Consider the following 15,162-nt stretch of genomic DNA (forward strand, 5'->3'; position numbering starts at 1 on the left):
CGCCCCAAGCACGGCAGGCAGGCTGCCTTCGGCGGCTTGCCTGCGGGAGGTCCCCGGTCCTGTGGATTCAGTGGCATGCCTACGGGAGGTCCGCTGAAGCCGCGGGACCAGCGGACCCTCCGCAGGCATGCCGCCGAAGGCAACCTGCCTGCCGCCCTCGCGGCGACCGGCAGAGCGCCCCCCGTGGCTTGCCGCCCCAGGCACACGCTTGGCGTGCTGGTGCCTGGAACCGCTCCTGGCACTGGTGCAATCTCTACAGGAATACTGTGTCCAGTTCTGGTGTCCACATTTCAAGAAAGATGTTGAAAAATTGGAGCGAGTAGTGTTATACTATCCAGTACTAAGACAGGATACAGAAATCCCTGAACTTACCAGGAGAGAACACTTTGGTTTAAATAGTAGCTTTGTTCCCTCTACCAGTCTTTTTTTGCTGTAGACCAGGGGTCAGCAACCCACAGCACGCGTGCCAAACACGGCATATGAGCTGATTTTGAGTGGCATGCTGCTGCCTGCCGCGGTCCCAGCCCCCCCGCCCACTGCTCTCCCCTGCGAGGGCAGGAGGCAGAAGCTTGGTCCTGCGGCAGCCAAGCTTGCTCCCTCCCCCACTTCTTCTCCCAGCGTGGTGCTTTCCTGCCCCATCTCCTCCTTCCCTGCACCGATCAGCTGATGGCCCTATGGATGGGGAGGGGGAAGAGTGGCAGCGTGCTCGCTGCTCTGTAGAGGAGGCAGAGAAGAGGTAGGGACGGGGCATATCCCTTCCAGCCCCCTGCCTTGAGCCGCTCAGGGCAGGGGGCTGGGAGCACCTCCACGAGCCAAGCACTCCAGCCCTCTGCCCTGAACCTCCCCCACACACCCAGCCTTCTGCCCTGACCCTTAAACCCCTCCACACACCCAGCCCTCTGCCCTGCACCCCCACACACCCCCAGCCCTCTGCCCTGACCCTTGAACCCCCCCCACCCCGATCCCTCTGCCCTCATCCCTGTACCCCCCCATACACCCAGCCTTCTGCCCTACATCCCCCCCCACACACACCCAGCCCTCTGCCCTGACCCCTGAACCCCCCGGTCTGGGGTCCCGGCTGCCGGCCCCTTGCCAGCCGGCATCCCAGCCGCAGGTCCCGCTCAGCTCGCTGAGGTGGACAAAACCCCAGGCTGGCAGTGAGCTGAGCAGCCTGGTGGCGTAAGTAAGCATTTTAATTTAATTTTAAATGAAGCTTCTTAAACATTTTGAAAACCTTGTTTACTTTACATACAACAATAGTTTAGTTATATATTATAAACTTTTAGAAGGAGACCTTCTAAAAACGTTAAAATGTATTACTGGCACGCGGAACCTTAAATTAGAGTGAATAAATGAAGACTCGGCACACCACTTCTGAAAGGTTGCCGACCCCTGCTGTAGACTTTTGCATAATCCTTTGAGTTTTCACACTGACATTTCCTTTCCCTCTTTAGGCAGAACAGGAGAGGATGACTCAGAAACTGCTGGAACAAGACTTGCTGCTGGATGCTGCCCGTGCCAACATTATAGGAGAGCTGCAAAGCATGCAGAACGAAAAAGCCCAACTTCAAAAAGAGCTGTGAGTGAAGAATATTCTAAATCTTTATCCTTTGATCTCTTCTCCCTTGCGTACTAACCGTCTTTGGTGTGTCCTGGTCCCTGTATCTATCCAAGCCTCCTACAGGCTCTACTTATTTCCTGCTGGCTGATACTTAATCGGGACTTTTGAACACAGTAAAACGGGTACCAATAAGCATGTCTGGTATATAACGTAAAATCCATTTTCTGTTCACGACATCTAAGATTGTGAGGTATAGAACTCCAACTCAGCTTTTCCTGTCTCACTTACACAGGGGGGCCTTGCACACGGAGCATGCTGGCTGCAGACAAAAAGCATGCCTAGCTGAGGAGATGACAACCACACAGAAGGTGCTCTTGGAGTCTACTATTGCTAGACTTCGAGGTGAACTGGAGACAGCACTGAAAGAGAGAGGATCTCTACTGATGGAGAAGGAGAGTCTTCAGCAAGAAGTACAATGGATATTTTACAGTCTCTCACTTTTATTTTAAAGGTGTATCATAGAAGACATTTCCATCTACTTTGCTAAAATTCCCATCCTCCCCAGTATTGGTCCCATGGTGAAGTAGTATAGTCTCATATTCTCTGCAAATGTGGAAATATGGGTTGGAACATAATCTTTGGCCTCCTCCCATTCTGATGCTTTAGTGTCATGGCAGACAGCATTGGTGATATGTCCAGTAGTGGATGGACATAAGAGCGTAGATTGCATTGTAACAGTTATGATATTGCCTTGCCATGTCAGGGAAGGGAAATGAGGAAAGTGCCTTGTTTCTAATTTTAGGGTTGGTCTGTGACCCCTCTGTCTGAGATGAAGTGCTACATCTCTCTGTTGGAAGTATTAATGGATCTCTAGGGTGGATCTAGTAGAGTTGCTTTTTGGCTGATTTTAAAAGTGACTTTATTTTAATTCCTTATTGCAGATGAAGAAAACAGCAAGTGATGTAACACAGGAGAGGAACAAACTGGAAGTGGAACTAACTGGGAACAAGGTACTACCAAGTATGCATGGCTTTGCTCTGACTTCTGATTCTCTCCCTTCTTTTGGGTTGGTATCCATAGTACAAACAGTGTTATCTTAACTGAACCTGTGACAAGGAGGTGAGAGTTTTCTTTAGCACTGATGGTAGTGATGCCAGATGGCTTGGAAGGGAGACCGGAATCTCTGGACTGGACTGCAGGATTGCATCTGCTTTAGCAAACTTTACTGCCATAATTTACCATTGGTGCAGCTCTTTTGACTATAGCAATGATTGTAGCTGTGATGAGACAGAACTCAGTTATTTTTACAGCTATATAATCTGTGGTTAGACTCACATCTACACTACAGCTTCCACCATTGCTGGAGGTTGATGGTCACATGAGACTCTTGCTGTTCCTTAGGGATTGAATGTATCACCTCAACAGCATTTTCAGCCCCCCTTGAATTCTGAGGCCATATGTACTTATTTTCTGTGTAGCGCTCTCAAACCTGCATAGCTTGGAGAAATTAAATGTTGGATTTGTGATGTATACTTGAGTGTGTTTGCAGCATAGTTACTGCTGAGCTTACCTGACAGGTTAACTTTTTGGGGAAGGCTGAATCACTAGTGCTGAAGGGAAGGTAAAAGGAAGTAGCTCTAGGTATGAGGGCCTGTGAATAATTCACACACTTGGGGTTGAAATTTAGTCCATTGATTTATATTGTATCCAAGGAAAAATCCAATTGCAATCATGTCTTTTGTTTTGAAGCTAGAAATGGGTGCTATGAGATCCACGCTGCAGAATCTGGAGAAGGAGAACAAGAGGCTAATGGATCGCTTGGTGGCACTGGAACACCAGCAGGTAACCTGAGATTTTCAGTCAGCTTTTGTTGGCCTGTGTACTCTCGCCTTCAGTTTGTTCTAAAATAGGTAAGTAACCCCGGTGTTGACTGGTGAGTGACTATGCCAGGAGTCAAGCTACAATCTGAAATAGTTATCCTGATCACATGATATTTCTGTGCCTAGTTTCCAAACTAATGGAATGTGAGAGAGGAGAGACAAAAGAATAAAATAATGGCTACATGTTAATTTTGTTTTCAGGTTTCCATTTGAATTTGTTAAAGAGTGAAAATGTTCATGCTGCGTGGGAGGGATTTATGACTAGCTGAAGGGACCACTTATGCTATGGCTACACTTGGAGTTAGAGGTGTGATTCCAAACTTGTATGGATGTACTCGTGCTAGCGCTCCCCAAGCTAGAGTGCTAAAAATAGCTGTGTAGCCAGGGTAGCGGCAAGTAGTGACACAGACTAACCACCCCGCGTATGTACCCATGGGGTCCTGAAGTACAACTATATCGGGTATTTTCCCATGGGTGTTCTGTTCCATTGTGTAGTGTAGGTGGGACTTTAGCCTGTATACACCATAAGATAGAAGATAGCTAGATACAAGTCAGTTAACACTTCTGTTGGTACTTTGAGATGTCATTTCTGCTGTCTTTCTTCCTATCCTCTCTCACTATTGCTGTAGCACTGAAACTTGACCAGTGCTAGAAACAGTGGAAGTGTTAGTGCAGACCAGCTGCAGAGTTTTTACCACTGTGTCCTCCAACTGTACTGAGCAGGTCCAGGTCTCATGGTAGTAAAAACTGTCTACACTAGTTGTGTCAGCGTGAGACTTTCAGAAAAACACCATTGTAAACAGGTCCTCAAATCAGGAAGCTAGAGAAAATTCAGCTGAAACAGCTTGTGTCTGTCTGTCATGTGGTGGTCAAAATTAATTATAAAATAGTTAAGTTCTTTAAAGTTAAAATATAATAAGTGACAGTTTATTTACCATCTCCCCTCCACACATAAAATTAGCTTCACAATAATTAGTCACTCATAGGAGTATGAATCAACAAAATGTTCTGAAGCTTAAAAATAGTTCATCTTCATAATTTTCCAATTCTTTGTTCCTTCTGGTACCTGCTCTCACTCTGAACCATTGTTTTGCCTATGACCCTTGCCTTCCCGACTCTCTGTCCTTTTCCAATTCCTTTTCTTTTCCTTTCCCTCTTGCCAGAAGGCAGGTTCTTCTGCCATTCACTTTCTTGCTGCCTGTGCTTGAGGTTAGGCTCTATGATACAGGGATTGGTCTAGATGGTTGAGAACCAGTGTATGCCTGCTTCTTCCTATAGGCTGGCGTGGCTTAGTACCAAGGTGGTACGACTACATCTTTCTGCTGCTCTGTTGTTTCACTTGGTGAGAACTCTTGGCCTCATTTTTAAATGACAATCTGGACAAAACAGGAGGACAAAGGTAGTGCTAAAACTTGAAAGGGAAAAGGGCTAAACCTCAGGGAGAGACAAGATGCTGAAGCCCAAGTCCATTTTGGCTTGTTTTTCCTAGGAGAGAGTGACCTCTGCTCTTGTTTTCCCAGTATGCTCAACAGCAGGTCGAACAGGTTCTAGCAGAGCTGACTGACAGTAAGAATAAACTGGCCTACGACAAAGGAAAGCTTCAGGTACCTGATTTTTGCCTTTATTGCAGATTGTTCAGAGCAGGGAGAAATCCTTCTGCCCAGCTGATCCAGGATTATTTAACCACACCTTCACTATTACAGTTGGAAGGAAGTTCTTGTATTTCCTTCTGCAGATGTCATTTGTGCAACAGCTGCCAGATATTTTTAAGTAGTTTGGGATTTAAAACTGTCTTTAATCCTAGTCAGACCATTTATTGCCTTTAGGTAAAAGACTGGGTTGAGATGCCTCACTTATTACAGCTATAGGATTCCGGGTAAACAAGCTTTTGGATGTAAGAAAATCATTGAGTAACAAGGAAGGAAAGGGGAGCATTCTAAAGCAACACGCATGTTTAGAAACCCTTGTCAAAGAGAGCCTGGGAGTTTGGGGTGTCTTGATAAGCAGGTTATTCCAATGGGTAAAATAAGGGAACAGACTGCATGGTTATAAATAGAGATAAAATTAAAATAAGTGCACAATAGAATGGGATGATGAAAGCGAGATATTTTCATTTCTGAGTTGCAGACGGGTGCCTTAGAATTTGGGAAAGGGGTGCATTGATTTTGGGGTGCTTGTGAAAAAAACAGCATAGAAGGGGCCAGTGGAGAGAATGGTGGCTATTTACATGGTGAGACAGCTGCATGTTTGTGTAGTGTCACTACATCTGGTGATTATTGTGGAGGCTTTGAAGTCTTGATAGACCAGCACGAGATGAACAGCTATTCAATAGGTGTGCAGTTTTCTCAACCTCACGGCAGCTACGCAGAGGACTGTTCCTGAGTCCCCAGGGGTGGTTATTTGCTGCATATCTCAGCACTCCATATCTGAAATGGTTGAGTTTGCACCAGAGACAGCATGGAAACTCGAGGCCAGGAGTCTCTTGTAAAGCGCTGAGTGATGAGGGAGGAGTTTCTTACAGGGGGAGCAGCTTGTTCCCATTCTGCTCGCCACAATGTGATGAGCTGGTCGGTAGCAACGTCCATATTGGTCTTTTATTGATAAGTTGGTGGTAAGCACCTCCTATAGATCTTTGAAAAGTGGCAGTTGTAGTATCTCCTGGATTGTGTCAAGCTGGTTCTTTCCTGCAATATAAGGCCTGATGTTAGGAGGAGATGTATTAGGAGGCCTGATGTTAGGAGACTGGTATCCACTTATGTTTTGTGCTCTCATGGTTCCTGTTAGTCTCATCATTAGATTCAATTGTAAATCAACCAGCTTTGTGTGGAGAGAGTTTTTGACCACACAGGAGCACAATAGTCTCTAACTAAGTAGCAAAGAGCTATCACCAAGTTGTGCAATGTTTGCACATGAGCCTGCAAGCTTATTGAAGAAGCCATTTCTTTTCTTAATCTTCTGAGCTACCTTCGAGAGGCAAGTGTGTGAGCTAGAATTACTCCTACATATACTGATGATAATCATAGGTGAGGGGCCAAGACACAATATTGAGCTTCGTATTAAAATGATTCATCTTATTTTAATTTTGCCTTTTTGTGAAGATAAAGTGAAATGACTCTCTTGCTGTTCCTCATATTCTGAGACTTTGCTCAGTGTTAATTTCTTTTAGTTTTACAAACTCTCTCCCTCTGCTTCTCTGGCTGTCTCAAGCTCATTCCTTCTCTTCACTTACTAAATAGTGCAGTAAGATGCATGCTGACTGTGTCTCTGCTTTTTCCTTTAGACCAAAGTACAGCAGCTGGAGGAAGAACTGCAATCTCTTGCAGATGCACATTCAGAGAATAGCCACCTTCGCAAGCTGAATACAGCCTTGGAGACCAAATATACTCAGGTACAATCAAACTCAGAGGATTCTTCACTTCTCAGCACTGGAGTCAAACTGATCTCCTCAAGAACAGCAATAGTTTAATACTAACTTTTATTATTATAAATTACAGGTGAATGTAGAATTTGGCTCTGTCAAGATTAACATGCAAAGGATGGAAGCTCAGCTGAAGCAGGTACCAAAACAAAAGGCTGTTTTCCTGCAAATGTAACATGTGTGTTTAGGGCTGTAACTTGCCAAATCGGTGGGATTGTAGGAATTTTCATATCTTTCTATTCCTGGCTCACAGTAGAGTGTATAAATTGTCACAGATTATTTGGTTGCTTTTCTGGGAGAGGAAAAGGAAGGCGGCTGTGAATGTTCAGGCTAATCTGATCTAGATCACTTATTCAGTCTTGTTAGGAACAGCACAAAGAGGGGTTATGTTGTGCTGGGCAGAGGTACCAAGCTTGCATGTTTTATTTGGTGCACTGGGCCATGTTTTCTGCTAGTCTTGTTTGGGTGTCTGAGAAGAAACAGAAGTCTGTGAGTGCCAGTTTAATATTGCAAATTAGTTCTTGGTCAGAGAGGGAAATCCTTTAGAATCATAAAGAAAATTACAGTTTATAGTAACTGCCTTAAAGTGTGTTCTGTTGGGCTGGATTGCTCCTAGAGGGGTGAAGGAAAATGCTCAAGTTGTAGGATATGCAAATTTATAAATTCTGTCTGGTAACCAAGAGATAGTATGTCCCACGCTTGTTTGCACTACAGATTAGAGAGGCAGGATGCAGCAGTGATTAGGATGGGATCCTGTAGTGCAGTAGGCCTTGGTTCAATTCCCCTGCCGTACCACTTACCTCCCGAAATCATCTAGTCGTCATACCTATAGTAACACTGCTCGACCTCACAGGGATGTCGGGAGGATAAATACTGGAGCTGGGCAGAAAAGTGTTTACTTGTCAAACAAACATTTTCCCATCCTGAATTGGGATGAGTATCTCAAATTTTCGCAAACTAAAAATCCAACAACAAAAATTTGGTTTGGGGCACTCAAAATGTTTAGAAAAATCAAAAGTTGTTTTGAACTTGAAAACCAGAATTTTCATTTTTTTTTCAAAAACTGATTTGAAAAATTCATCTAATTTAACCCTTTCCTGCAAAAAGTTTCACTTTTGACAAATTGGAATTTTTTGACAAATATTTCATCAAGCAATTCCCAACTAGCTCTGGCAGATACTTTAAAGATTGTGAGACGTCCGACATTGTGGTAATGGGAGCCATAGATCCACACCAAAATCCACATCAAACTTTGGGAAAGCAATTTACAAAGATAATAAGTTATCTCTATTCTACAGATAAGGAAAAAATGGAGACACAGAAAGGTCTCACAGCAAGAGATTGGCAGAATCATGACTAGAACCCTTAGAATGTTCTGCCTCACATGACACAAGATTAAGTTCCAAATGGTGACTGTTACATTCTGCTTGGTGAGGTCACAGTATATAGTATGATAAAAAGGGGAAAGGCATAGTGACACTGCATATAGTTCTAATGCTGTACTGGTGAGCAGCGCTGTCTCAGTGCTAATAAGATATAAAGGGAAACCACAGTGATTTAGCTTTCCTGGATACGTTGCTGTGGAAAATTTGGTCTTGCAAAGTATTAGGAAAGAAAACTGAAAACCCTCTCAAATTAATCAGAAATAGTAAATGATGCTTACAAAGTCTTTATAAAGTAATGCAGTGCAGGGATAAGATGCAGCATCTGTGAATGTGGCCTCTGTGTCTTCAATGGAATAGATATTTTGGGAGTAGTTAGTTACCTTACTGTGCGCTCTTCTGGTTTTCTTTATTTCTTCCTCTTTCCCTCCTCCCACCCATTTCTGTCTGCTTGGACTGATTGATTTGTTTTGTAGCAACAATGCCACCAAAAAGAAGAAAATCCCCAGAGCGGCCCTGGCAGCAGAAGCCCGGTGTTCATTACATTAGGTCAGATACGGGTGGTTTGGGAGAGGGAGCTGCGGGTTTTGGATCGCATGCTTCTACTGTCCATTGCCCTTCACACCGGGTTCATTATTCAAGGAAGTCTGCTTCTGAATGTGGTGGCTGTCCTAGAATCTCTCTGAGGACTTTGTTAAATGCTATTAAGACCATGGAGGAAAGATTGGAGGGTAAAATAGATATCCTCGCTCCAAGGCTATTGAAAGCTGAATGGTCTGCCGAACTTAGTGAAGAAGATTTCCTGATGGTGAGTGAAGACTGAAACAAACTAGCGGAGTTGCCCAGCCTACAGCCTACCAGAGCATTTCATGAGGCCCATGGCCTGTTTCAATACAATCTACTAACGGACGATTCATTAGCATTTTGTCATCATGTGTACATCATTTTAGTTTACACAAGTGTATAAATAGATAATACTGTACATAGAAACAGTCTATCCAAATACACACCAAAGAAGCTGAACTTAAAATACAAAGCAATACAGGTGACTTTAAATCTTATTAAAATAGGTAGAATCTGTTTGGCTGTACAAGTTTGTGCCTAGGTTTATGTGGCCCTCCTGTGTAATAATGTTGGGCACTTCTGAACTAGACAATGGAAACTTATGGCAGTTTCTGGGGGCACTAATAATTAAATTGTTAGCAAAAATGAGGAAATACTGGAAAATACCAAATGCAGGTGTCTTTGGGAGCTTCTTGTGTAGAAAGGTGCAGGCTCAGTTAATGAAGTCCACTTAGAAGACAAAGTTTTCAGACTGAAATTATTTCTGATTCTAGACTTGAGATAATGTAGTTGTGGTCCTGTCTGAACTGTTGATGTAAAAAGGCCAGACCACCTTCTGACTGATGCTATATTTAGTTTGTTGGAAAACAGTAATCAAGTTTGGTTTGTAATGGGATTGGGACAAAGGAAGCCCCTCTGTGTTCTAAATTGTATCTCGGTAACCCAGCTGAGAAGCTGTGAACTTGATTTACAAGCGGCAGTTTCAAGGAACAGGTAGAAACAAACTTTGAGTTACCCTGGCTGACACAAAGTAGATCACCTTTGATTTTGAGAAAGCCAAAAGTATTTTAGTTTTAAAGATTTTTTTTTCCTTGGGAAGCAGAGATTGGAGAATATTGTGTACCTGATACCCAGAGGACATCACTAAAAGTTATATTTTTGGAATAAAAAATAGCAACTGGCTTATTCTGGTTTCCATTTTTTAGACAATATGTCAGCAGTTTGGCTAAAATCTCTTTCTTTCTGCCATCTCTTTTTGAATTACCTATTTTGTGTTCTCTTTTAATATTAAAACAAGTGGTATATCCAGAGACTTGTTCCTATGCCTAGAACTGTTGTTATGGCTGGCAGTATACAGAGGAGTCTCATGAAAAGTGGCCTTTGGATTTTGCAAACAATTGACTTGTCCCTCCTTCCTCTCTGTTACAACCTCTGGATTATAAGGATTGTGTTTATTGGGAGATTAGTGAGCAGTCACTCTTTTTTTGCTTAGTCTGAATTTCTTATTTCATCTGATTTTAATTTTGTCAGATGTTATATAAAATATTGCAGATCTCTAATGATGATAAATGTAACAATTAAACAGTAACATGCACTAAAATGAGGAAGTGTATAGATGATCTGCAGTGAGAAACTGTAATGACTATTGATAAAGCAAGCACCCATGACTCTGTACATCGTAACAAATATTTAAAAATCCATTAAACTAGAAGACTATTCTCTAAAAATAAAACCAAGGAAATAAATCCTATCAATAGATTCAGGAGAAAACACATTTGCTTGTTTCACTGCTATTCATGTTTAATTTATTTTCAAGCTTGGGTTCTGAGGGAAATATCCAAGGGAAATTGGATCTTTGTTTCATAAAGTCAAAAAGAGGTTTAATGCCCCCTGAAGGAAACTACTGCAGCCCCTACTGGGGTTGGAGTTTCCAGTTCCATCTCTTTATCTCCCTCACTGAGGCTGGATGAGGGGTGGCAGTTTCTTTATAATGCTTGTTTTGAAAAATAAAATCTCTTGTTCTAAATACTGAATCAAGGAGTCTAGATTTCAGGACATCTGGACCATTTCGCTGGTAAAGTCCCTCCACCACCTTAAATTGTAAACTATTAGAACCAATTCCTTTGATTTGGAAAACAAGAATTCACCCTCTTTCTCTGTCTCTTTGCAAAGGCACAGACCACCCTTGAACAGAAAGAAGAAGAATTTTCTATTGCAATCAAGTCCCGTGATGAGGCATTGCGAGAGAGTCAGAAAATTAAGGGGCACATGGAAGCCATGGAAGAGAGGGAGAAGCAAAAGGCAAGGAAACAGGATTTTTCTTTAAAGGAGACAAATCTGATATAGTCTGGCTCAGATTCCAGCACAGCAAATTTAAACTTCAACATAAGTCTTATTAGCCTGTTGATGTCTACATGGACAACAGTGCTCCAATACTGGTTCTGGAATGTGTGTAGAATACCGACTCCTGAGTCTCAAGGTGCGGTACAATCCTCTATGATGTTTTGCAGTATTATGCAGCATTCAACTGATGGTCATTGATAAAGTAGGCAGTTGATGCCAGCAACATACAGATGGTTCCCAGGGGTTAATATTTACTTAGAAAGTTCTGTATCAGCAATTGGGACCTGATTCTTCTCTTACATGAGTGTAAATCAGGAGTTATCTTGAAATCAGTGGAGTTAACACTTATGTAGAATGGGTGTGAGGAATTCCCAATTTTATATTTAATGTTTGGCCCTAAACTTTTGAATAAGGTTGCAAAACAGAGTCTGGCAGATGCAACATAGTCATTGTGGACTTCATAGTGGACAGTACCGCAACATGCTATTAGAGTTCGTATTCCACTCTTGCTTGTGCCCTATGCTGATGAGAACTGAATGCCTCAGAGGCAGCATGTTCAACCAGTGTTGGTAAAGTTGGAGGGGTTAGGGCTGGCCCTCCTTAGCTAGAATGACAGGTTCCTCTGATGATTACACCAAAGGGTGGGTGGGAAATGGAGAGGAATTCTGGAGAACTTTTCTCCTCCCGGCACACCTTTAAATACAGGCTGAAGCAGATGTTCTGATAATTGGGCCTACAAATTTACCCTAATTGTAAGGTAAACTGTAAATAGTAAGTGAAAGTTCATAAGATGTCACAAATCATAACAAATGTTGACGGGAAAAGGTACAAAAGGGAGACAGACTGAATGAGTCCATTAACCACTCCTTTTTGGAGGCCTTAAAGTGACTTTAGAGAGAAAAATTGGCTACTGGCTGCCACTCTCACCATCTCTTGGGACTCGGTCATCCTGATCCTAAGAGATGTCCTGACCAGGCCAGAGAGAGGGAGCCAGGTGACACTGCCACTGGCTCCAGCAGAATCCCAAATACCACTTGGGATGTGAGACGACTTCTCCTCATCCCGCCCAAAAGTATGTGCTTTTCCTTCCCTGCCTTATTTCTTCTTTCCTATCCCCCCTCCTTTTTTCTTCTGTCTAATAAAACTCTGGCTTAGCTGGCCAAGATTATATTTTGTAACATAGTGGTAAGCCTGTGACCAGAAAGAGGCAGCTAAATGCAGTGCCCTCCAAAATATGCAACGCCCTTGATGTTGGTACACGTTTGCTAGGTCTTGGAGTGAATAAGACCAGGTACTGTGCCTGTGTTTTTCCAGCAGTGACATTGCAAGCGAAAGACACCAGAGACAGAAACTTCATTTTCTATCTTTGCTGTTCTTTTCTCTCTCCTTGTGTGTATGTTTGTCTTGTTTTATCTTTTAGGTAGTGGAATTGGACTTTAACAAGAAGAAGAAGAAGAACTGCGCGTACCCATCTCTACTTACGTCTTTTCTTTTCCCCAAAAGGACATTTATTACCATCTTTAATACCATCTAAAAAAAAACCTATCAGACAAGGGGTTTTTCTTCCCTTTCTAAAAGGAAAGGAAACAAGGGATGTTGTTGAAATGAAAGCCTTATTTAATACTTTTCATTTGAAATGCTTTAACTGTGTTTCCTTCTTTTCTTTATCTTTAATACAAGGCTAAAAGGATTTTTAATTGTGTGTTTGCCATGGTACTAAGCAGGCTGAAATCGCTATATACCAAACCCCAAAACTTGTTTAAAACTGTTTAATGTTGGACAGTGCCTGGGTTATGTTAACACCTTTGGCCCATACATTCCATCTAAATTAATTCAACAAAGACAAGACCAATCTTCCCTGAGCCTGCAGGGTGTAGCCTACTTATGATTTATATAAAGACTATGATCAAAGTAGTCTTTATTGGAAGTTAACCAAATTTCCCCCCTCTGCCTGCTTTCTTGTATTTTAGATGGCAACCTTAAAGCGCCAGCTAGAGGAGGCAAAGGAGGATAACGACAAGGTGACAGCTGTGCTGGAGAATGTGCTGGCTTCTCACAGCAGGATGCAGGCAGCTCTGGAGAAGGTGCAAACTGAGCTGGGGCGCAAGGATTCTGAGATCACAGGGCTCAGAAAAGACAGGTAACTGTGCTTGAAACTTTCTGTATCTGCAATGTAGTGAAAAACTAGACAAGCCAGGCCAGGGAATGGCCTGATCACTAGCTCTTTCCCTAGGGCTCAAGACCATTATCTGCCTTTTGGTAAGTAAGCAGATTGTATAGGACCAGATAAGGTAGTTTCCACTGAACCCAGTTTGTTTTTATAGTCCCTGCAGTGTTTTTTTTCTGCAATATTGGGAGAATGGAGTCATAGCAGTGAAGCACCAGCTGATCTGCCCCTCGGGTACACATGACCAGTTCTGTAAGGGTTGTAGTTGAGAATACACTGCCTTCTCTGTTAACCTACCTATCATTCTTGTGAAACAGGCACACTGCACTTCATAAAAATATCTCCAGAAGTCAATCATGTGTAGGGATTTATAACTGGAAATAGTGGGAGTCAACATCCAAAAACCTTTTTCATACTGTTTTAATACCGTTAACTAAGGGATCGGCAACCTTTTGCACGTGGCCCATCAGGTTCGCCGCTCCAGGCCAATGGGGGCTGCAGGAAGGGCGGCCTGCACTTCCCTCAGCCCGCGCTGCTTCCCACAGCCCTCATTGGCCTGGAGCAGCAAACTGTGGCCAGTGGGAGCTCCGATCGGCCAAACCTGCAGACGCAGCAGGTAAACAAACTGGCCTGGCCTGCCAGGGGCTTACCCTGATGCGCCACGTGCAAAAGGTTGCCGATCCCTGCCTTAACATATAACATTTTTCCCCACTGAGGTATAACTCCTTGAGTATCTCTGCAAATTTCAGGGTGCATATACCCTGCAATGTGTCTTACTTTGTGTAGTAACTGTTGATTGTTTTAAATTTTAGGAGAAGTGCTCTGTTATTATAAAACCCATATCTGATTATTAAATCTCTGTAGGAATTTAGCATCTAGCATAGAGGAGATTGTAGTGTAAATGTAAATAGCACATTAACTATATTTTTGTCTCTGATCTAACTTGATTAGCGCATGGAAAGACTACTCCATTTCCTGTGTGGACAGAATTTATTCTGTATTTTTTTGAGATTTTTATTCTAGTTTGAACCAGTTAACATCCTGGTCCAAAAATCTCACAGGTCAAAGATATCTGAGAATTTGCAACACTTTCCTCCTTATGTTTGTGGACTCTGTGTTAGTTGTAAAAGAAAGTTTCAGATTAATGAGTTGGCAGAACATGCAATTACAGTTGTGATGTGAGCCAGTGAAGCATGTCAGCCACATGTACAATGATATTTATGGGCGGGCAACTCCTGTCAGCCATGTATATAGTGCCAGTCATGATACTGTAGGCCAGCAATCCCTGTGTGGCAGATTTTCATGAATGGGAGATGACTGTACATTGCCGCACAGCAAATCATAGTGCTGGGAACTCGATGATGCTATAAAATTAAAACTGATCTTGGATGCCCAGACCTATGGCTATACCAGTTTGCTAACATTAATGTCATTTGGCCTTTACATGCTGCTTGGGAATACACCAAGTGGTATGATATCAGTGGCTGAAGCCAATTCATAATCTCATGGTGTGCATAAGAAGGGGGAAGAAATTGGGGGTTGAGAGAGAAGATGGTCTGAAATTAGAATTCAGTTCTAGTCCAAACCAAATACTTTGAAGGTAGAAAACTGAACTGTGATATGATCTCCGCTCAACAGGGGAAAGGAATGCATAGGTAGCTTTGCTGTTAACCATGCCCCTTGATCGATTCTTTATTCTCTCACTCCTTTTGTTTGCAGGACCCAGAACCAACAAAAAATCCAGAGGTTAGAGGTAGAATTGGAACAGTACCAGGCCAAACTGGTTGTCATAGAAACTCAGCACAATAGTCAGGTAGAGACCAAGTTTTTCCAATGATAACAGGTTT

At 42.8% G+C, this 15,162-nt stretch overlaps 1 protein-coding gene across 5 annotated transcripts in view; it reads left to right on the forward strand.

Moving 5' to 3' along the window:
- The window catches only part of CCDC150 (coiled-coil domain containing 150), a 45,310-nt gene that overhangs the window by 20,874 nt on the left and 9,274 nt on the right, over positions 1-15,162 (forward strand). For 2 of the 5 annotated variants that reach the window (XM_045032486.1, XM_045032488.1), the window contains 10 exons: positions 1,455-1,579; positions 1,854-2,031; positions 2,503-2,571; positions 3,311-3,403; positions 4,962-5,045; positions 6,722-6,829; positions 6,936-6,998; positions 10,978-11,106; positions 13,119-13,288; positions 15,035-15,128. In XM_045032486.1, the coding sequence (XP_044888421.1) occupies positions 1,455-1,579; positions 1,854-2,031; positions 2,503-2,571; positions 3,311-3,403; positions 4,962-5,045; positions 6,722-6,829; positions 6,936-6,998; positions 10,978-11,106; positions 13,119-13,288; positions 15,035-15,128 (1,113 nt within the window). Of the gene's footprint in view, positions 1-1,454; positions 1,580-1,853; positions 2,032-2,502; positions 2,582-3,310; positions 3,404-4,961; positions 5,046-6,721; positions 6,830-6,935; positions 6,999-8,361; positions 9,050-10,977; positions 11,107-13,118; positions 13,289-15,034; positions 15,129-15,162 lie in introns of those variants that run through there. The other 3 variants (XM_045032487.1, XM_045032489.1, XM_045032490.1) reach the window with 3 other exon arrangements.

The sequence above is a fragment of the Mauremys mutica genome, chromosome 10 (assembly GCF_020497125.1).
Source record: "Mauremys mutica isolate MM-2020 ecotype Southern chromosome 10, ASM2049712v1, whole genome shotgun sequence".
Classification (NCBI taxonomy): domain Eukaryota; kingdom Metazoa; phylum Chordata; order Testudines; family Geoemydidae; genus Mauremys; species Mauremys mutica.